Source organism: Neopsephotus bourkii, unplaced genomic scaffold, assembly GCF_033783945.1.
Source record: "Neopsephotus bourkii isolate Nb327-2 ecotype Australia unplaced genomic scaffold, CSIRO-AGI_Nbou_v1 NB_1500, whole genome shotgun sequence".
NCBI classification, from domain to species: Eukaryota; Metazoa; Chordata; class Aves; order Psittaciformes; family Psittacidae; genus Neopsephotus; species Neopsephotus bourkii.
The window spans coordinates 334,711-357,277 of NW_026901976.1; the positions used below are offsets into that span (position 1 = coordinate 334,711).

Below are 22,567 nucleotides of genomic sequence, written 5' to 3' on the forward strand. Positions count from 1 at the left end.
CGTACCAGAACTGGGGGAACAGCACTAAGCTAAAAGGACCTTAACGTGCTGTACTGCAGCTATTTTGAGATGTGTATTTATGAAACGGGTGAAAAAGCTGGAACACATCAGACTTTATCTTGCAGTCAGGTGACGCTGAAGGACAGAACATGAATATTATGATTTTATGGTCAGGCCTTTCATGAATCTAAACTGGAAAAACCTGTTACTGAGATCCTTTGCATTCTCAGCTTTCAAGAAGATTCCTAGCAGCATGCTAACCACAGTGCTTCAGAGAAATTGAGACCTTTAAAGCACCACTGCTCCCTCACTGTAACTCCGGAATTGCATTGTTTCATGCATGTGCTCTAGAGTTCATGTTTCTTCATTGTTGACTTACTTCCACTCCCAGTAAAATCCTGCTTCAGACCACTACTACCTGCAGTGACAAACACCAAGCCAACACTGAGACTGCTGAAATGAGTAAATCTCACACCAAGCCTGAACTCAGCTAGGGAAATACCTCAAATTGGTACCCTTTTACTTAAACATCCCTAGATTTTCAAAAGCAACTACTGATCTACAGTAGCCACTTTACAGAGATTCAGCTACGGAGCTTTCAGGAAATCAGTCTCTTTGGTGGTAGCTCAAGTTGAGCTCAGGCATTATTAGTTCCTTTTAAGAGATCCTGGTCCAGGTCTGTAAATTTAGATGAATAGTATCACACCCTCAATTCATCTTCCTGCCCTTTTAAAGCAGCACAGAGCATTGTGCGAGGCAGAAGGCGAAGAATGTTGCATTAAAAATAGCAGTACTCAAATACATGTCTACATTGTCAAACAAACTAATTAATCATTTGTTTAAAAGATTCTATCGACTGAATCACATTCATGACAGGAAAAGGTATGTAGGGAAGACTTACGCAAATTTTATTTAGCTTTACACAGAAATAGTTACTCTGAATGAGCTCAAAATGATTACTGAAGGGCAGCAGAACTACTATGACCCTTCAGTCTCATTACATAAAGAAACCACAGAACAAAATGTGCTTTCAATTTAAAAAGGGAGACGAGTCAAAGCATTCTCTGTAATGAATGGAGAAAACACCTTCAGTCAAACTCCAGTGACAGCAGTTTCAGTGTGTAACTCACAGCAGCTCAGTGATGGAAGAATTCAGTCTCTCCCTGCCTCCTTCCACGCTACGTTTAGCAGAAATCACAGCACCTAAATGAAACACTAAGGGAGTTCTACCATAAGGTCACAGCTGGAACATGACTAACTGCTGCTCACAAGATCTGCTCAAGAGAGGGTTTGCTCAGTCTGAGCACTTCCCAATGCAAACCCCCCAGGACCCATGATGGAGCACTGCCCATGCCCCATGGTTCAACCTGCAATGAGAACAGACTGAGCTCTTCTGTTCTCACTTGCTGCCAGGCCTTCAAATACCCTCAGCAGGCAGCACATCCACTGCTCTCTCAACAGAATTACCTCCCTGAAACAAAGTCTTCGTGTTTACCATTGGCATTTAGGCATGAGCACTGCCTAAACTGCAGAAGGCCCTGAGGCAGGCTCCGCTGAGACAGACCCCAAATTGAGGTTAGTCTCCTTTTCTTGACTGACACAGGGCATTAGGAGCAGTGGAAGTCTCAATTCTCATGCTCACCTGAAGGGCAGCATGCCTACAATGCCCCATCCCACCTTGCATCACATGGCCTGAATGCTGAGCCCACATTTCTGAGGAATGGAACATCACCCACTGAATAACCAAAGCTGTTTCTCACAACCCTTTGGCAGTTTCAGCCCAACCAGGACTCAGAAACACCGTTTGGTTTGTGAAACATACAACTCTTACAAAAAATAAGCAGAGATATACACAACATGCTGCTTAAGTCCCACAAACCATTCCAGCTATGAATAAATTAGGAAGATGAAGCAGATACGTTTCTCTTAACAAAAAAGCCTCCCTCCAACTCGATGCCTGGTCTAGCTTCCCTTTTCCAGTGTTTTACTGCCTTGTATCTGTGGAAAAAAAAAAAAACCCAGCAGTATCTCAATGCTCTTTCTCAAACACACACTTTGAAAAGCACACTCTACCAAAAGCATTTTTTAAGTCTTACTAGGAGAAGTAAACGTGCAGGAGCTGCAAAATGAGAATGCAAAGCGATGAAGTATGCACTGGAAGGAGTAGTCAGAGGTGCCTGAATAGCAAGCAAGCTTCCTCTGAACTGAGGAAGAGGTTTGGAAGTGGCTGAAGAGATTGGTGCAGAGCAATAGGACTCTGGTACCTCCTTTCCGAGTTCCACAAGCAATCTCGTGTTAGACCCTGCTTATACCAGCAGTCTCCTTTCCCACTATTGGGTCCAATATCTATTTCAATCATTGGGGGTGACCTCTGCCTGTCTGCAAGTGATGAGGGCACAGCAGCACCAAATTCAGCTGCACTAAAGTATTAACTCATTAATTACACTCAAAAAATACCTTAACTTATATTGCAAAGTCAGTATCCCAAAGCAAGCTTAAGAAATGACATTGAGACACTCATGTATATGGCATAAAGAGCCCTCTTTAGTGACATTAACATTTCAAATTGTCTTATTTGGTGTGTGTAACAGACCAATACTGTATCATGCCTCTCTGGGTATTTTATTTGCTCCTTGCTCTGAAATAGAATTACTTTCCTCACCTTCCCACTCTTCCACTACTGGGAGGTCCTACACATACCCCCTTCTATTAAAAGAGCTGCTATTCATTAGAGAGCAGCTCCACCCTGTGTTATGTGTCATGGTTTCTACCCAAAATACAGTGTACAACTCTGGAATTAAAATCCATCCCATACATCAATAGAACACTGTGGGGGCTCAATGACATCAGACCATCAGCTTTTTTGAAATCTCTTAACATTTTAATTTGTACTTTGTTTCCAGGTGTTTTCTGACATCTCTTGAGCAGGTGTGAACTCTCAGTTCATTGATATTGGGTAACTGTCCATCCATAAAGCTTAGATAAAGCAATCTGCTTCAGAAAGTAACTCAGACTATTGTGTAGGCGAGGCTTTACACAGGGTTCCCATTACACGTCTGTGAGATTTAACCTGAACAGCTCCTAGCCGTTCTCTTCAAAACTCACTACACCCTAAAACCACCAAACACAATGTAGCATCAATTCTACACAGATTGATATTCTATTATAAATATTGCATCAGGGTGACCCCAAATCAGCTTTGCTCTATATTGGTATTAAAGTATCTTCAGTTACTACTATGAAATATCAAGCTAGTCCCAAGTTTCTTTCTAGTACTTTACCAGTTTACAGCTGCTGTAGAAGTTTACCTCTTTTTCACAACTCACCACAAATCTCAGATCCAGAACAGCATCCACTTGGTGCTCAGAATCTATCCTTAAGCTCATTTTCAGCAGGAATAGAACATCATGTAATTCATTCAGATCACACATGCAGTAAATAAAAGCTAGAATTAGTATGTGAGGTCTTCCAAGTTATGTATTGTAGGTCATTCACAAGCTATTTGTCTGTCACAGGTTATCACTTGTAACTCAGCTGGACTTGACTCCAGTAAAAGCTGGAAATGGCCCCATAATTTTGGAGATGAAATCCCAAACCTCAGTAAAAGAGTGCTATTCATTTCTGCACTTGAAATGGGAAACTCACACATCAAACTGCCAGGATCTAGTTTTCTACATTTCCATGAGGAAAATCATCAGGAACTAAACTAAACTTCAAGTAAGAGGCTTATAATACCAAATGCTGACAAGACATAGTATCAGAAATACCCTAACCTAAATCAACTACAGGTACCTTACATAAAGGGTGAGAAGCTTGCAGACCAAGGCAGGAAACACTGTATGCAGGGTGTCAAATACCACAAGACATTCTCTGATATGAGCTGGTTTTAACTCCTTCTAGTAAGCCGGCTAATGAGTAACCACAATGCGATACATCTCCCACCTCCACACACACTGCAGCATTACTGCTTTTATTAAACTGACATTTGATCGCCAGCAGCATGTCAGTCTTGTGAACAGGACAAGTTTTATTGCTTTCAGTGCCTGTTTGGACGCATTTCAAGCAACGTCAGCACTTTGCGTGCATCGTTACAGCTTTACTGTTGCATTCAGATCATAAAGAGGCAATTACACAAGCCACAAAAATTCAACTACACAGATGAGATGCAACAGTAACTATAAGTTCTAAACTCCCCATCTATGATGAGGTGCCTATTTAGGACTGAAACTTGTTCCCTGATTATTAGCTCTCACTTTGGAATAGAGATGTCCACCATACAGCCCTCCTCTTAAGAACTGGCATGTACAAACACGTGAACATCTCAGCATAGTAGCATTCTTGGGTCAACGCAGATTTAGTATCACAGCACAGAAACCTCACAGACAATGGCAACAAACCTCTGCCATCATATTAAGGAATGAAGGATGGAAACTGGCTTATTTAGGATCAGTTCACTGCTAGACATCTAATAAACCCTTACATGGCGATCAAAACACCAACACTACAGCAAGATCAAACACCAACTGGTATTTCATTTGTCAGCAAGAGATGAAAGATGTGACAAGTAGGTAAGGGGAAGTTTAGGCCCCATCCTCAGCAACTTCAAAAGTATGGAAGAGTTTTACATTTTTATGTTTCCTAATTCTATCTATCCAAATACAGCTATGGGTATGCAAACCAAAATGTTTTCACTTAAGTAAATATAGCAAAACCTAATCAATATAAAAATGCTTTACTGTGGCTGTCCTACCACGTAACCACTGCTGTGAGTTAGGATAGAATTCACCCTTTCCATCACAGTGCAGCTACCAAACTGCAGTTTATAGTATCCCAACAGAGATGTGCCTGCAAAAGCACCCAGGGAACAAAGTTAGAACTCCTGACTCATTGGACCAGGATTTTCCTCTTTGCTAAAATTCATGGAAAACTTGACTCTGGAGAGGATAACGTGTTCAAGGAATGATATGGCACGTCAGAAAATAACAGGGGAGTTCTTGCCAAAGAATCTTACTCAAACAGAAGTATTAATTTGAACAGACAATTGCATACAATATTTACTACAGGATCGGTAATGAATAAGTTAAGAAACTGGCTACTGTAATACTGATGGTGTTAATGATACTACATTATTCCATCCAATCACCACACTAATATGGACACAGATGCTTCCAGCTCCACTGCAGGAGGCAGAATGTACATCTTGGTGATGGAATACAACAATCCCAAACTCTCAGAACCAAAACTCTTCACATGTACCTTATAAATTAAACTATTTCATGTGTTTAAAGCACATCAAACAGTACAGTACAAAAAAAGTTAAAGTGTGCCATTTTAGTTAATACAAATGTATTGTATCCTCAAATAAAACAAGAATCCAGGCCTAACTCAGAAGTGTCAAACTGCTATGAAGCTGCTCCAGTGACGTGGGTGTAGACCGCTAAGGGATGCAAGCACACTTAATTCCTTCTAGATGTACAGTGTTGCTTTGCTCCTCGTCCATCTCAGTTCCATACAAAAGGCAAGTTTCTCACAAGTTTGCAAAAAGTTGACTTTATTGGTTACAGTTATATAAAAATGTGTCAGGACAGTTCCATCTAGTTGGTCATTAAGTGCTTGCAACACCACCAAGACTTACATACATCTGCAACTCACTCGATGCATTGTGCTGGAGGAGAAAATCCCCCTTCAGTTGCTTACCTGCATTTACAGTACCTTCAGCAAGGCCACAATGTTCAAAAGCAATGACAACCCCACTTTTACATCAAGTTGTAATTTTTAATGTTTTCATCAGAATAGTCTTTATATCACTCTCCAATAAAAGAAACAATATAACTAACAGCAAACTTTAATACAGGAACATGCTCCAAGATTAACAACCCAAAAGGAAAACAAACTGAAATTGATGTAAAATGTAAATCACATATAGTACAATTGAAGTGTCCAAAACAATTTAAATAATTTTAAATATTTTATTTTTTTTAAACTTGCTACAAATGCTTTTATACAGTATTTCAACATAAAGTCCCCATAACAGAAATGTAACAAAATGGGAATGATAGTGAAAGTGAAAGTTAAAGTGGCACAAATTCACCAAAGTATTAAACTACAAATTTTAAGAGGTAGATTACTTTTTTAAGTCAAGAACAAAAAATAAAAGGGGTGTCTGTGTAAAGAAATGAGTCACTTTTCCATCCATTCTGTCATTAATCTTGAAAGCTGTATGAACACATGAGAAACAGCATTTCCACAAAAAGCTGTTATCAACAGACTAATTTGTTGTCTTAAGTTATTAGATAAGAGGTGTACAACCTTTCTGAGTAATTATATATTTAACTTTCAAAATATACAGGTATGTAGTCCTGGTCTATAGCCTTCTTATCAATAAAAAGATACAATGCATTCATTATATATATGGTACTTAGAAATTGATATCAGTATTTCATTGCTATATAAAGTTTCATTTGCATGTATAAATAGGAATTTGGAAAAAAATCCATAAAACTTCCAAATCAGGCTTTTCCCCCCTTGTACACTGGATATCTAAAAGACTCAGAAAGCAAGGAGAAGGAGGTGGGAAGGAGATTCTGTGGTGCTAGGTTGGCCTCTACTGATTCAGTTAGACAAAAGAGACTAAATACATGACAAAAATACTTTGAGTGCAGCAACATTTGTTGTCCCTGAATCTACACTGAATTATCAACAAGATCAAGGATCCTGCTTTGCCAAATACACCACTGACCTGCCTGCATGCCACTCACGAAGGTACAGACAACTCCAGGATCTAAGCAAGCACAAAGGTAGATTTGGTTTAGTTAATTCCACTATTTTTTTGGTGGTTTCACATGGGTTTTGTTTTGAATAGTACCCTTCAAACTGAATCATCCAGGAGCCCAGCCATGTGTGTCAGGCACGGAGTAAGACAACCTAAGCCTGACCCTGACTATTAGCAAGAAGCCTGAAGGCAATTTTACAATTGTGAGTCAGCTTCAGCTGGTTTCGCAAGCTTGGTGGATTTCACATCCATTGGCGTAGTGCTTATCCTAAGTTGAGCATGCAACAGCTCTACCATGTCATTAAGGGATTTTGTTTTGTTTTTACAGGAGATTCCTAGAAAATAAAAGACAAAAAACTGAAGATAAATGACAAAATAAACTCTTTGTGAACGGAATATGTTTACACAGAGAAACGGAAAGGTGGAAAACACATCTGAAGACAAATATTACATGAAAAAATACGAAGAATTAAGATTTCCTGGAAAAAAAAAAAATACAGTGCCTACACAGAGCAGAACCAAAGCCTGTGCTGACAATAGTGTATGAAGGCAAAAAAGTTCTTCATACTATATACCTGATAGAAAGCCAAAGTTGACTACACTATCTAGATCTATGAACATTACTTACTGCAAAAACAAAATGCAAGAATTCTACTAGCATTAACTATTCATTAAACAAGTCAAGGCTGCAAGCTGCCAAAGTAAACTAACAGCATTTGAGAGAGTCAAGGAAATCTTAACCCAGGTCAACTGTGATTTACCCCAAATACTATTGAACGCTTTCCATATGCACCAATTTCCAAGTACTGCATTATTCTGCCCAAGGCCAAATGGTTTAGATGGGAAAACATGTCATTTTAGCCTCAAATTCTACTGGTCTGTTCTGGCACCATGTAAAATAGAGTTTCACACAACACTAAAGGAGCAGCTGGTAAGAATTAAGTAACATAGAGATGTTTATGTCCCGAGAGAACAGGCCTGGTATGTTTCTTGTTCCCTAAACGCATTTTTTTTTACCCCATTACTCTCCAAATTCCAGTAACATTTTTCTCTTTCAACACATCCTAATTACAGTATTGACTATTTTAAGTCAAGTTCCCCTTCAGCGCTTTGAAACAATTCTGTTATATTGAACCTTTACTTTACAAAGCATTTCCTCAACATTTTCACCTAGGAGGTCTTCACCCTAAGACACACAAGCTGCAAAGGTTGGATTCTGACACTTGACAAATTCTCCTTGTTCTGAAGGAGGCTGCCAGTTCCTCCACTGTCAATTACTTTGATTAAAAAAATATTACCTTCAGCCATAATTTTAGTGTTAAACACAGCCACGAACTGCAATTATCAAACCCAAGAGAAACCCTAACTACCAGTGAGCTTTGTGGAGGTTACTGGGCAAATCACGCACCTGTATTCAACTCCAGCAGGCTAGGAGCATGCTACTAGCAGTTACAAACAGTTTGGAAAGCACCCTATTGATTTGAGAGACTACATGAAGACGTAAGTTGGGACTCAGGCACGCAGATTAAGAGTTTATTTATTTATTGAAGTATTATGCTTTCTTGTGATTAAAACGGTTCTTCTCAAAAAGAACTTTCATTATAAAATTTGTTTATACTGCAGCGTAAGAGCATGAAACTTCTAACAAATTTACATGTTCATGTAAGTTTTCTTACACATCTACTTCCCTTCTATTAAGTATTCACTGATGTGACTCAATATGCACATACATCTTTGAAGTATTTGGTCATGGTTTGGTTTTTAAAAGATATGAAGAGAATGCTTTTATTCAAGACCAACAATGCAAAGTCATTTTAGTAAGCAAAAAATGCAATCATGATTTTTAGCTTAGCCAACCACTAAATCTAGAAAGATTTTAGGCCCCCATATACGCCAGGTATCAAATACAAGCTCAGTGTCTCCCATACCATTAAGTTTAATAACGTTCAGTTTATTTGCGCTCAGGTACTGACATATTTTTTTTTTCCAGAGTTTTCAATTCAGTTTATAATTAAAGACATTCTCTATACAAACTGTGTATTATTTCATGACAACATGAAAGAATGCATCCAGTATGTACATCATACCTCAGCATGACAGCTTAACCACGGTTTAGGAAAAAACTTTATTTAAGTATGAGAAACTAAAAAAAAAACCAAAAAAACCCCCAAAGACCACGAATTACGGCAAACCAGCAAGCAACGTGTTCCTGTGCTGTTTCAACTTCAAATTAAATGCTTACCTGAAATCTTTCAGTTCTTGCTTTGTACTGTTTTCATCTCTTTTGTTTTCCGCTGCCTCTGCATTTGCCGCCTGCTGTAGGCTTCGTGTAATAGGTCCTCCAATCCTCTCCCTAGCTTTCACCATGAATCTGTCTGCCTTTTTCTTACTTGCCACAGCAGACTTACTTGACAAAACAGCTTTGTTATTCCTTTGTATTCTGACGTGCAATTTCCGGGAGGCTTTGCTTGAGATTCCAGAGGAACTGTTCTTACCGACCCCCTTAGTCTTTTTCCCATCAACATGGGACATTCTGGACACTCTCACAGGACTAGAGTTCCTCAGTGACGATGATGAATTTGGCTTTTTAGAGCGAATGGAAGGTACAAATTTAACATTTTGTTTTGACTTAAAGGATGCAGAAGGAAGCTGGAGTTGGGCAGGTCCTGAGGTCCGTGCTCTGGTCTTGCCCAAGTGAGGCTGCATGCTCTGCATTTTGATTTCTGCATCTGCTGTCCGCCTGCGCTGGTTACTGCCTTTCTCACTGCTTGCAGGTGAAGGACTTGCACCCTTTTTGGAAGAATTCTTTTTAGAAGATGGAGAGATGGGTTTTTTGGGGCAGCTAAATGATGCGTGCTTGTTCAAACTGCCAATGTAAGTAAACTCTCTATTACAGTAGGGGCAGATGTGAGGGTCTGACTCGGACGGATGAGTTTTCAAGTCTGCCTTCTGCTGGGCAGCTTTCTTTTTTTGCAGAATAGCTTTCTGGACAAGTTGGTTTTTCTTTTTCAATGCACTGATTTTGAGTTTGTTTGAGGACATTTTGCTAATCTCAACATTGAAATTAAGCCTTTTAGGCTGACCCATACGTCTAAAGGCGTTCTTCCCAGGGCCAGCTATAACTAACATGCCATTCTTGGGCTGCACCGTCTGTTTGAGCGGTACTGGATTCTTTTTAGGTGTGTATCTCTTTTTATCACTGGCAGATGCACAGGCCAGTATGTGTTTGTGTAACTCAGGCATGTTATCAACACTCTTCCCACATTTCGTGCATCGAATGGCAGTAGTAAAAGTCTGCGGAATATTGTGGGTAGTGAAGTTTGTTGCGGTAACTCCAATCCCCATAGGATTACGATGGTGATACTGAAATGGAGGTGGTTTAAAGCTTGGATAGTGTTGATTGAGGCCCATACGAACATCTGGATCTTTAGATTTTACTCCAGAAGCCATTATTTTTATAGTAGTATAAAGCTCTTCAGAAGAATCATTTAGATCTTCATCTTCCTCCTCTTTAGAAGGTTCCAAAGAATCTTCTGACAGGCTCTGCATGTGCTCCACATTTGCCTTACTGGGGTCAGTAAAATTCTGGGGTCTTAAAGTCCCACTTTCAAACTCATGATGTGTACACTCTTTGTCTGGATGGAGATCCCGCTGATGCTGTTGCAAATTGCACAAAAAAGCAAATTCCTTTTTACAGACCGAGCAAACAAAGATATTTCCTACTCCGTGAAGCAGAAAGCGATGCTCTGACAAGTCTGTTTTATCCCTAAAAAGCTGTACACAGAATTCACATTTGAAGGGCCATTCTTCAGCATGAATGGATAAATGCTTTGTTAGGTCTTTAATGGAAAGAAAAGGTGATTCACAGACATTGCACACAAAGCTTTTGTTGAATGTTTCCTGCACTACTCCTGATTCTCCTGAAGTATGAGGATCTTCTCTTGCTTTCTGCTGTTCGGTTTCAGCTTCTTCTTGTTTTATCATTGGGAGAGTATTTTCCAGATTATCAGCAGAGGAAACTACAGAAGAAACTACAGAAAGAGGAGGTGGAGATGGAGATGATGAAGATGAAGAAGAGGAGAAAGAGGAGGAAGACGAGGAGGAAGATGAGGAAGAGAGTGTAGGAGGACCAGGTGAAGCAGCAGAAATAAGAGGTTCAACAGAAGGAACAGGAGATGGAGAAGGAGAAACTGTAGGTGAAAGAACTGGTAGCGGGGATTGGGTAGTAGTGTTAGAGAGTGGCGATGGACAAGAAGAAGTGTTAGTGGCACTGGCAGAGGCTTCTGGAATTGATAAGGGCATTGTGGGAAGGAGGGGAGGAGGCGATGTAGCAACTGTTAACATAGGTGGACAGGGAGGTGGGGAAGGAGGATTGGTTGGTGTTAACAAAGGAGGCAGCTGGCACATGGAAGGTAAAGCAGACGTCTGTGGAACAGGGGAAACAGAAGAACTAAGGGGCTGAGTGTCAACAGAAGACAATGCAGACAGACTGGGATCCATGCCAGGTTCTGTCTGAGGCTCCAGGGATTTGCTTGGGCTCACACTCCTGTTCACCCCAAGTGTGCTGTCTGTGGCTGCATCCGTTCCATTATACTCATTCAGCAGAACTTTCTGTAACATGCATGTGGTTGGTTTCTTCTTTTTAACACCACTACAGGTTGGCTGTATGGAATTTTCTTTATATTCCCTAATTTCAGCATCATTGCAAGGCTTCTTATGCACACTTAAATCTAAAACAGATTCCCAGGGAACCTGATTCTTATTCTTGGTATCAGACCTTTGTTTCACACCACTAGATAAATCCAGTGGCTGCTGGTTGCACACACTGCCAAAAGTCGGAGCTGCTGTCCAGTCTTTTGATATTTTATAGTCTTCAAAGCAAAGAGGGCTCAAAGGCTCTTTCTCCTCCCTTCCAGTCAAGCTCCAAGCAGGTGAGTTGCTGTGGCTTTCTAACTTCGGCATTTTTGAACCCCGAATATTATCATTCCACACAGTTTTTCCCTCACCTGATTTGACAAAGTCTCGAAGTACTGGACTATGCTGTGGAGAACTGGGAGGGGAGCTGGTCCTTCTTTTAAATCTACTGGATACTGAAGGCAAAATAGGTGATGTTGTAACAGAAGGTCCCAGTTTAGGGATCTCTCCTGATGGATTTATCTTCTTACTGTCCTGTGTCTGAAGAAGCTGTTTTAATTTTGATGACAAATAAACACCTTTCTCTTTCTGAAAAGGTAAGCTTTCTGTTGAAATGCTGAGAGGAAGATTTAAGGAACTAGTAGGAGTTATAGGTTCTGGGTTTATTTCAGTTTTTATTTTTGGTACAAGAGGAGGGCTGGCAGTTCTCCTCTTTTTGGATTCATTGCTCCCATTGCTTGAGGGTTCCTTAGGAGGTTCATTCACGTGTGTCTGTGTAACCTTTAAAGTTGGGGAAATTTCCACTGTGACTGGACTGATGATACAATTTAGCCCATACAACTCTGCAGAGTTGGACTCCATCTGAATCACATCACAATTGCTAGTGCTGCTGTTGGACTGAATTTTACCATCAATGTAATAATTTAAATTTTCAGAGATATTGCTGGAAATATCCATAATATAGACATCATCTACTTCACCTTCCTCTTCTATTTCTGTACTTGCTATATATACACTCTGGACTGGTGGGGCCTGCTCTGTCTGAAGTGGTGGCTCTTCAGTAAAAAATCCTTTTCTTCTGACACCTTTGGGAATAAGATGACGCTCATGAACCCTACGCTGATGCCTTCGCATGTTGGTGTGAGTTCCAAAAACCTTTTTGCAGTATTTGCAAGGATGTAATTCTTTGGGCTCCTTATTTTCCTCAGCAAAAGCAGAGTTTGACATTTCTTGGGAAACCTTCTCAGAATCCAAGACAACAGAGTCTTGCACAAGACTGGAAACATTCAAGTCATCTTTAAGACCATCATCCACAATTACTTGGTTATCAGCAACATTATCCAAGTGTTGTGAGGACGTTAGTGTTAAGAATGGTTTCCTTTTTGGCCCTGCCTCATGGCGTCGCTCATGTCTTCGCCTGTTAATTTGAGTACCAAAGGCTTTCCCACAGTATCGACACTTGAAAGCATGGTTAACAGTAGATATATGGATGTGCATGTGGCGTTCAAGTCCTTGCTTCGTTGTAAACTTCCTCTCACAATGCTGACAGGGAAACATGAATGTTTCTGGAACATCCCCATTCGACTCACCTCTTGCTTTTGGAATTTTCACAACCAGTTTTTTCTTTGGAGAGCTTTCTGGAGATTCTTCTGATGTACTCTTTTGCTCTTCCATGCAGTCTATTTTCTCTTCACATGCCAAAGGCATTTCAGCATTTTCTTTAGGTATACTGGTATCTTCTATCTCCTCTTCATCTTCCTCCTCTTCATCATCCTCCTCATCTTCATCATCAAAATCATCTGATGCACAGTTTATTGCTTCTCCTTGTTTATCTTCAGTTACCGTTTGTGGTTCACTGGTAGGACTGGGGATCATCAGCTTTGGAAGTACATCCTGATTTACCATTTCCTGAATTACGGCTGTTTGTTCCAGGGACAGTACAGCAGAAACAGAAGGTGCTTCATCTTCCTCTTTGTGACCTGACACACAGAGTAGGAAAAGAGAAGCATGAAACATTTTTACCAAACACTTCCAAGTACACTGCACCTTTCTTCTGCCTTTTCTTCTAACATAGCATAAACAATATTTATATTATGACACTGATTTTCATTAAATAACAATAAATACTGCCTTTATAACTAAGCTTCAAAGACTCTTCCGTTCTAAGCAGTCTGGATTTACATCTGAGTTTTACAGTACATTTGGTTTTCCTGTTGTCAGTCCTGCATGCTTAATGACATACTTCTGATACCAAAGTTCCCTACTAATAAAAAAATCTGGGCAAACGATATAAACACATTCACTTTGCTACGCTAACAGAACATGCTAACATACTAAACAGGACAAAAAGCACCCCCTATTCAGAAAGATAGTTAGAAGGATAAATAATAAGATATAATACTTAAGAACTCACCTTCTTTAGAGTCCCTCATATCTGCAGCAGTAGAATCCAGATCAGCCTTTTTCTGTTTTTTATCCACTGCTTTCTTTCCCTTTTTACCTTCCTGAGACTTCTTCTTTCCTGAAAGGAGATGACCAACATTTATTATTCCCATTCAACAATATTTGCTCTTCATATTTGAATGGCAGAATTAAAACCGCCAGCTTCGGAATATAATACTTCTGTAGAAACCCCATTTTCCTGAAGAATACAAATGATGGATCAGTAAAAAAGACAACGTTCAGATAAAGAAACAAATCTCCAGAGCCCAGAAGAAACTAGAAAACAACAGTGAATGTCTAAAACCTAAGACTCTGAAATACTTTACTCACTTTCAAAGCAAGAACAGACTATAACAAAAACGTGTTGCCCAGAGTTAACCAGCTTACACCATACAGTTAGCCAGTACCTCCATATGGCTACTGAATTACTGTATGCATAGAAGCATATGGAAAATGTTAAATGTCTTCATACAATGCTAACTGGAAGATCTGATGAAGTGAAACCCATGGAGGCTTCCCTACTTGTATGAACATTCTGAATAATGACCTGAAATAAAAGCAATGAAGTAGTAACATTATGAGAAAAATAAAAGTAATCTTGACCAAAAAGGTACAGACAATAAAATCAAACCAGATGGAACTCAGTAACAGTACAATATGAAGGTATTTGATCATGTCCCCCAACACAAACATTCTGTTGGCAAAATTAAGAGATAAGATTTGTTGCACAGGATGCTGAACACAAGGAAGATTAGGGAAGAATGGCATTATGCAAAGACTTAATCAGTGGCGCAAGACGTACAGACGTTGTATCTTCTTTTACCAATGCACTACACTGTTACATCTGATTTTTTCCATTAATCTTAACAATTCAGTCCTGTAACATATAGAAATTATAGGAAGAACTACAGTAACAAATGAAACTTTAAGGTCTTCCAACTCATTCACTGCAAAGATCACATTCTCCAGACAGAATGGCTATTTTACATACATAAATGTGGTTGAGACATCCACCTCTTCTGAAACCTCACACTTCTACATAGTACCTCTTAGGAGTGAGAACTGCCCAGAAGCAGCAAGCAAAATTTCTCCTTCTAACACAAATTCCTTCTCTAACACTGAAAATGCTACTTTAACGCACTGACCCTTCCCTGTAATCAGAAGTGTGCATCACAGCCCCAAACCCATTTCTTATTTAGAAGCACATTCTTCCAACCCACAGTCCTGTCAACAAGTTCCTCCTCTTTTTTTTTCCTTGAAAATATTTTTTCACATCTTGAGCCAAGAAACTGAAATGCCTTTTAAAAAATGTTCCTCTATTCAAACTGAAAATGTTTGAGTATGTACTCCTCCAACAGAACAGATCAGAGACAGGTCAGCTTTAAAAGGAAATGCTTGGGTTATTTGAACATTCTATTCTATCTAAGTAATTATCTGGATTTCCTCTCAAGGAGCTCATATTTCACAGGCTCTCCCACATTCTGGTGTGTTTCCGTTTCATGTATGTAATTACCTTTGTGTTAATTTCCTAATTCCAATTCAACAACCTTTAGTCTGAGAAACTGGCAATAGTCACAGAATGGATTTATGTCACCTTTGCAAAATAACACACACACCCTTCCTAAAGTGAGCTAGCAATTATCATATCCCCAGGTATTATAACAATCCCTGTGTACAAACAGCCCATAATGAACCAATACTGGTTTATCTGATGATTCAACATTTGGTTGTATTTTATACCAAACATCTACAAGCTGTGAGAATATGTAGCATGGATTTTAGTGCTCACACAGGCATAAGGAATTGAAAAGCATCTTTCTGTGAGAGGCTACTGAATGTCCAGCTTGAACAGAGCTTCTTGTTATCAGCACCAACAATGTTTGTAAGTACAATCGCTAGTACCAAGCCTAAGTATGGAGTATTTCAAGCAAGCTTCCAGAGTCAGCTTGCAAGCTTGCCCAAGTCAGCTGAAACCACTCTTGCAATGTACAGTAACACAATCCACCTACAGTTCCATTTCTAGGTGAAAGATCCAAATGTGCCAATTTCAATATATCCTGAAAGAATCAAACATACCTCACAATATACCTTAGGACCAACCTAACAAAACTAGGTAAAAGATCCAAACATGTAACTTCAATACATCCTGAGGGAATCAAACATACCTCACAATACACCTTAGGACCAACCTAACAAAACTAGGTAAAAGATCCAAACATGTAACTTCAATACATCCTGAGGGAATCAAACATACCTCACAATACACCTTAGGACCAACCTAACAAAACGTATTCAATTGCTAGAACCCTTTAAGAGCTGCCATTTTTTCTGCAGACTGCTCAGCATTTCAAGACCAACATCAGTATCCTGACTTAAGTGACTTAAAATGTGAAATTCCAGATTTCTCTCTCCTCTCTACAAGTGAGAGTGGAAATAAGAAGGAAAAGATGAGTCTACAAGCCCCTCTCATCTGTGCCAAACTCGGCCACAGTTAGAGACAGTGCTCTACTAGACTGTGCAGCGTATGACAACATTGCAGGTGAAGACACAGGGCAATTCAACGTTTAATTCTTGAGCAGAACTGAATTTAAGCATAATGACATGTTACCATTAAAGCCTTCAAATCCAGACCCGATTCTTTCTTCTAACAGGACTAAAAATAAATTGTGGTCTTTAAGGTGTGAGGTCAAGAACATAAAAGCAACAATAAAAATCACTCATGGGTGTTAAAGCGTGCACAGGTTTTCAAAAGCACTGTCCATTTATAGAATGTAACATTTACCGTACTTGAAATCCAATTATAATCTGGGAAATCACTTAAAATAGCAGGATTTGTACACAAAATTTGAGTTATTCAAGTCACATACTTCCTTACGCTATGGAAGGAAGATCATTTGCAAGTTCTCCTGCCACAATCCATAAAAACCAAAGATGCAACCTGCTCACAATGCAGCCTCCTCACTCTTATGGCTGGAGATGGTTCAAGTTCTTGGCCCTGAAGCATAAATGCATTTGAAGATTCATCTAGCACCTAATGCCCTTACTCAGAAGGGCAAGCAAACTTGCCAGTTAAGTGTCTGACAGTTATCAAGTACAGACAACCACCAGTTTTCAATGTTTTCCTTGGACCAGCTTTAGCTTGTTCATTTATAGGTTGCAGCATTCTTGTAAAGGTTAGAAGAATCCACTGTACTCAAGCATGGCAATGACTGTCCCAGATGGGTCCACTTCATGGCCCTGAATGTTCAAAAGTAGATGCCCCGGAAGAGAATTTAAGACCAGAGTAATAGTAAAGTGGTAATTCATTGATATACTCTCCCAGCTGTCACAGATCAAGAGTTCAGGAACTTCTGAAGATGTTTAATAGATTTTGCTAGACTTTCTTCCATGAATTCCTAACATCCATGTACACCTGAAACACTGGTATCATTTTCCTCCTGCAGATTTTCAATGAATAACACAACCTACTATTCTGATATAATGGGTATCACTGGGAGTAGCCAAGAAGGCCTGCCCCTTAATTTTCCTACTGCTTCAGATGTCAAGCACTAACAGAAGCCTGCAGGAGAGGGGAAAATGCCTCAGACTACAGAACCTGGTGGAAGCCTGAGTATAAGTACACACGTGCACTTACCATCAGGTTCCTGAAGGGTCCTACATGGCTGCTACTGCCAGCTGGATCCTCCACTTGGTCTAAACAAGAAAGATACAGGAATGAAACACAGGGAAAGTGAAATGGAAACAATGACAAAAGAATAAATGAAGGGCAGAACTTCATATACGTGCACGTGCATTAAAAGCATTGCAAAAGAAAGATGCAAAGGAAAATGAGTGAAAGAAACAGATGGGAAGCTACTTGTCTACAGTGACAAAGATCAAAAGGAATGTATCAATTTGGCTTGCAACTTCTTTTTAAAACATGGTCCTTTTTCTCCCTTTCCTTATGCTACAGATAGGTCAGCACAAGCATTATCTGCCTTTAAACCTTCACAATACTTGTATGACATTTAGCCCAAAGACTGCAACAGCCAAAGGTGATCTCATGCCAATGTCCAGATAACCATTAAGTCCCACTTACTACAGGAGTTCAGATGACAATAGAGTAAGAATTCAAGAGAGATGAATAACCTTTATTTGGCCATGCTTTATTTTATTGATCAAACCAAGATACCTCAAAGCAACCCACAGTTAGCTGTGCTTGTATGTTTGCCCTTAACCTGAACACTAATGAACTGTAAAACCAGAGTTATTTCTGGTGGGATGGGATAAGCATATTCAGACGACAGGAGGCAAGAAGTTAAACACAGTGTTTCTGTACACTTGGAGCTGAATTCTATAATTAAATGCTGCTAAACTATACAAGATGCTATTATATTTAATAACCATTAAGTGGAGCACCATGAGCCACTGGCACAGGGTGCCCAGAGAAGCTGTGGCTGCCCCATCCCTGGCAGTGTTCAAGGCCAGGTGGAACAGGGCTTGGAGCAACCTACTCTAATGGAAGGTGTCCCTGACCATGGCAAGGGGTTGGAAATGCATGCACTTTAAGGCCCCTTCCAACCCAAACCAGCCTGTGATTCTACGTTCACAGTTACGGTCATAAAGCAAGGACACTCACACCTGACCTCGAACAGTTTTGAATCACTTCCAAGAAATCTGACAGACACTGGCCTCCCCAAAAAGATCGTGTTTATAAGGGAAAAGAATCACTGGTGTTAAGTTTCTGGTATTCCTTTGAAATCCATAGCCAACAACTAACTGCAGCCCAGTAACGTATCTACCTCATACCCCACCTGTGCTGTATCAAAGTACCACAGATACCTGCCCAAATCGCAAGCCTCCTGGAAAACAGTGCAGAAGAGAACCCTTAAAATGCATTCTTACGGCACAGGTGATTGTGGCCACCTTGAAAAGGTATGGCCAAAGGGAAAAGGACAAATTTACATGTTATACTCTAGCAAACAACGATCCCCACATGGTTTCATGATGCAAACTACAGTGTAATGACATAAACTTGATAGTCAAATCCCTTTGGGACTGGTTCAGGTTAGTAAGAGTTTGCATCAATCCCATTCTAGAACAGTATTTTGGCATTGAAGAGAATGAAATAAAGGATAACCCTATACACAAGCTAGAAAGTCCTACAGAAAACTCAACAGAAGGCATAATCATTTCCACATTATTCTGATTAATGAATTCTACAATACTGATGCAGCTTGATTTGCAATTTGAGAAACTGCTTGTTGTGCACCAGAATTGCTCTGTTACTATACCCAGAAGGCTGGTAGATGTCCTGCTTTTTAAGTACATTCCTTAAACCTTCAGGCATCTGTAAAAATCTGACTACTTGTTTGTTCTGGAAGACAGGCTAGAAAATACGAATGCCCCTTGCACACAAAAGAAGCCGTATCCAAAATAACAGCATAAATGGCTCCAAAAAAATTAAACCCAAGTTGTGTTGGCTGCAGGAGCATAAAAAAAACACAGACACATGTTGCAGTCACTTCTTAGGATCTTGTCCAACTGGGAATGTCACAGCACATCAATGTTAAAGACCTTACATATTTAATAAATGGAATTTATTAAACAGTAAATTAAGTAAGCACAAAAAAAAATGTATTGAATTCAAGATGCCCATTATGAAGCTGTGAAGTCTGAGGCTATTCTTTTAACATGTTTTCCCCTGATGGCTTTTAAGTGTCTTCATTTTGGGTTTTATTTTTTTTTCGTCCTCCCATTAGCCACAGCTCATCACAGAGTGAAATCCTGTTTGCAAAACCTCTCTTGCTATCTGCCAGCTCCTGCTCAGGCAGCAAAGGCAAATCATGAACTACTTGGCTGACTAAATAGCAACATACCTGTGCGTTAAGAGCTGCTTACAGACACGGGACGGACTGAAGAACTCTTTCTAACATTTAAGAAACCTGGTACGTATGACATGCCTGAGATATACATATATGTGTGTGTATATATATATATATATCTATCTGAGGATTATTCATATTATCATGGGAATTACAGAAATTTGCTGAAAACATGACCTCATACTCACAAGGTTATGCAAATACTTTATTTCAAGATCTAAGCCAACAGCCACACATCAAAACAGACACAAGCTCATTGCATAGTTCCTCATCCACATCTGAAGAGTTAAACACTGCAGACTTACACCTCTACCACATTACTGTAGCAAAGAATATTTGACTTTCAGCATTCACCATCTCACAATTAATCCATTTTTAAACTGCTGTCCAAAGCTTAAAGTGATTTAGGACAGGTGAGTTTATTCACTGTTGTTCAAAGTGTCACACTGCAAATTATAGGAGAGAGAGGAAATGAATGTAAAAGTAACAGAGATAAGTCACAAAATAGCAGGGACAAGTCACAAAGCTAGCAAATATTAGGCTAGGGATTGAAAAGATTACCCCTGAAAAAAAAACACCCCAGCAATTCCAGTTTGTTGAAGTTACTTAGGTGTTATAACATTAACCTCCAATATTTCTACATAATATTACTGTTAATACAACAATACGCCAAAGTTCCTTTTAACTACTTACATTTACATATTGCTTTGAAACTTGACTAGAACAAGCTGAGCTGAAAAACTCTGAAGTGTACTTCTGAATACACACACACACACACACGTTATTACCTGGGGGGGGGGGGGTTGGGGGAGAATGTCTTTTGAACTCAAAGCTTCCAACTTGAAACAAAACAGAACATGAAACCACTGCCCACCAAATGCTTTGGGGGAAAAATGCTCTTGTACTGGCAAGCTAAAGTACTAGAGAACCCACCAGGATGCTTCCCGAGACCCCGAGGCTCAGATACTCAAGTGATGCCAAAGAACAGCTTTGATGGTAGATTTTTTTTCCACAGGCTGAATTGGTATGAATCAAGGCAGAAAAAAAACTTTTATTTTTATGCCATTGTGAGTGTAAGAGATGCTGTATGAGTAACGTTTTCCAGTTTGTCTATACATGTGTGTTGCATGCACACATGAAACCCTTTCTAACACCCTCCGACAGAATTCTTCCCCTGGGTTGGAAGGTACCCATCCCTCTGATTCAAAAGACCAAGTATGACAACATTAACTGACTTCTCCATCTTCAAGAGTAAATCTTTCTAAAACTGAAATTAATGTAAAAAAGACACCAAAGCAGCACATTCTTATTCAGATTCCAGCAATTCTAAGCATGAAATTCCAGCTACAGGAGGCACAGATCAATTTTTGAAACACCTGATTAAAGAGCATGTCAAATCTGAATGGCTACACACAGGATCATCAAAAGGCCTATTTCAACAATGCTGTCAAGGATGCAAAAAAAGGCAAAATTTCAACGTGGTTATTACCCTGGTTTCCTCAATCTATATGATAAAGAATTGATGGAGCATTTTCTTTGCAACACCATTACAAAAGCAGCAGATACAAGTAGTTCATGCAAGTATAATCTTGGGTACTGTTAAGAAAATGAAACACTAAAATGGACATGGGATGTTTCAGTGTCCAAAAACTACCACAATGTAACTTAACTTCTGACTCCTGAGAATAATTTAAAGCCAGAGAAGGCAGCAAGGTCTCTGAAGAGAAACTGCATGCCCTGTTGTTTTAGATGATCTATTTTCCTCACCGTAACTTGGAACACAATTGCCAGTACTACTACCTCTGTTTGAAGACCACAAACAGCAGCAGCAGAGATAAAGGGCTGCTTGACAAGAATGAAGGCAAATGCACTGAGCAAAGGCTCTTCTGCAATTTTTTCCAGCATCTCCTTAAAAAGACACTTTCAAGCTTGCCCAGTAGAAGCAGAAAAAGAGGAGCCAAATAAGCATGGAAGACAAACTTCACAGTAATTCTATTAATATCAAACTGCCTGTTGTATAAACATATTGCTACACATTAACCATCACCTCCCATACAAAGAGTAGTATTTTAATCACTGCATTTTCCAACCAGATTATGAAAGTTGCAGTAATGTCTTGCCTTGAGAAGGTATTTCAGAACACCTGAAGAGAGATGCACATACACCCAACTGTGTGTATGTATTGAAATGGTTGTACCAATCACTGAACAGCCATTTTGCAGAAAAGAAATGGAGTAATGCATTTACAGAGACTGTTAATATGACATTTGCATAACAGATGAATTTGTTGCCATGGAAAGCATACGAAAATTCTGAGCTGGGCTATTTAAAACACCAATTTCTGCAAGTGCTTGGCAAAGTCTCCACTTCGATGGTAGCACTGAAGATCCTGTTACTGTATCTCAATACAAACTTCTTGAATTATATAATAACCAGTACAAGAAACATTACCATGGCATCATAGGGTATGCCATGCCAATGTAAAGAAATGATGCAACGGTTTGCAAGAAGCAAAAGGGAATATATTGCCATTATGTGGAGTTCTTCATGAGCCCAGAAAAGCTCAGCTGAAGTTCTTCACAAAATTCAAAAGTAAAAAATCACTTAGCCTGAAAAATCCCATGAAGGGAAATTTTAATATTACATATGTGATATTACACTAGTCCTCAAAAATTAAAATAGTTCTCTAAAATTAAAAATTCTCTTCAGTAGTCTTCCTACACTTCCTGGTTTTTAAGTTAGTTATGTACCATCTTCCTCTATAACAGGAAGAGGGGCAAAAAGTAGTTTATATTATCTGTTTGCAGTATTATGCCATCCACATTGGCAGCATCTCATGCAAATCATTAATAGG

At 39.5% G+C, this 22,567-nt stretch overlaps 1 protein-coding gene across 4 annotated transcripts in view; it reads right to left on the bottom strand.

Annotated features, from left to right (window-relative positions):
• PRDM2 (PR/SET domain 2) overlaps positions 1–22,567 on the bottom strand; it is a 71,390-nt gene that overhangs the window by 8,231 nt on the left and 40,592 nt on the right. For 2 of the 4 annotated variants that reach the window (XM_061369493.1, XM_061369495.1), the window contains 2 exons: positions 13,821–13,928; positions 9,015–13,386 (listed from right to left, as the gene is read on the bottom strand). In XM_061369493.1, coding sequence (XP_061225477.1) covers positions 9,015–13,386; positions 13,821–13,928 — 4,480 coding nt within the window. Of the gene's footprint in view, positions 1–5,534; positions 7,108–9,014; positions 13,387–13,820; positions 13,929–17,483; positions 17,543–22,567 lie in introns of those variants that run through there. The other 2 variants (XM_061369496.1, XM_061369494.1) reach the window with 2 other exon arrangements.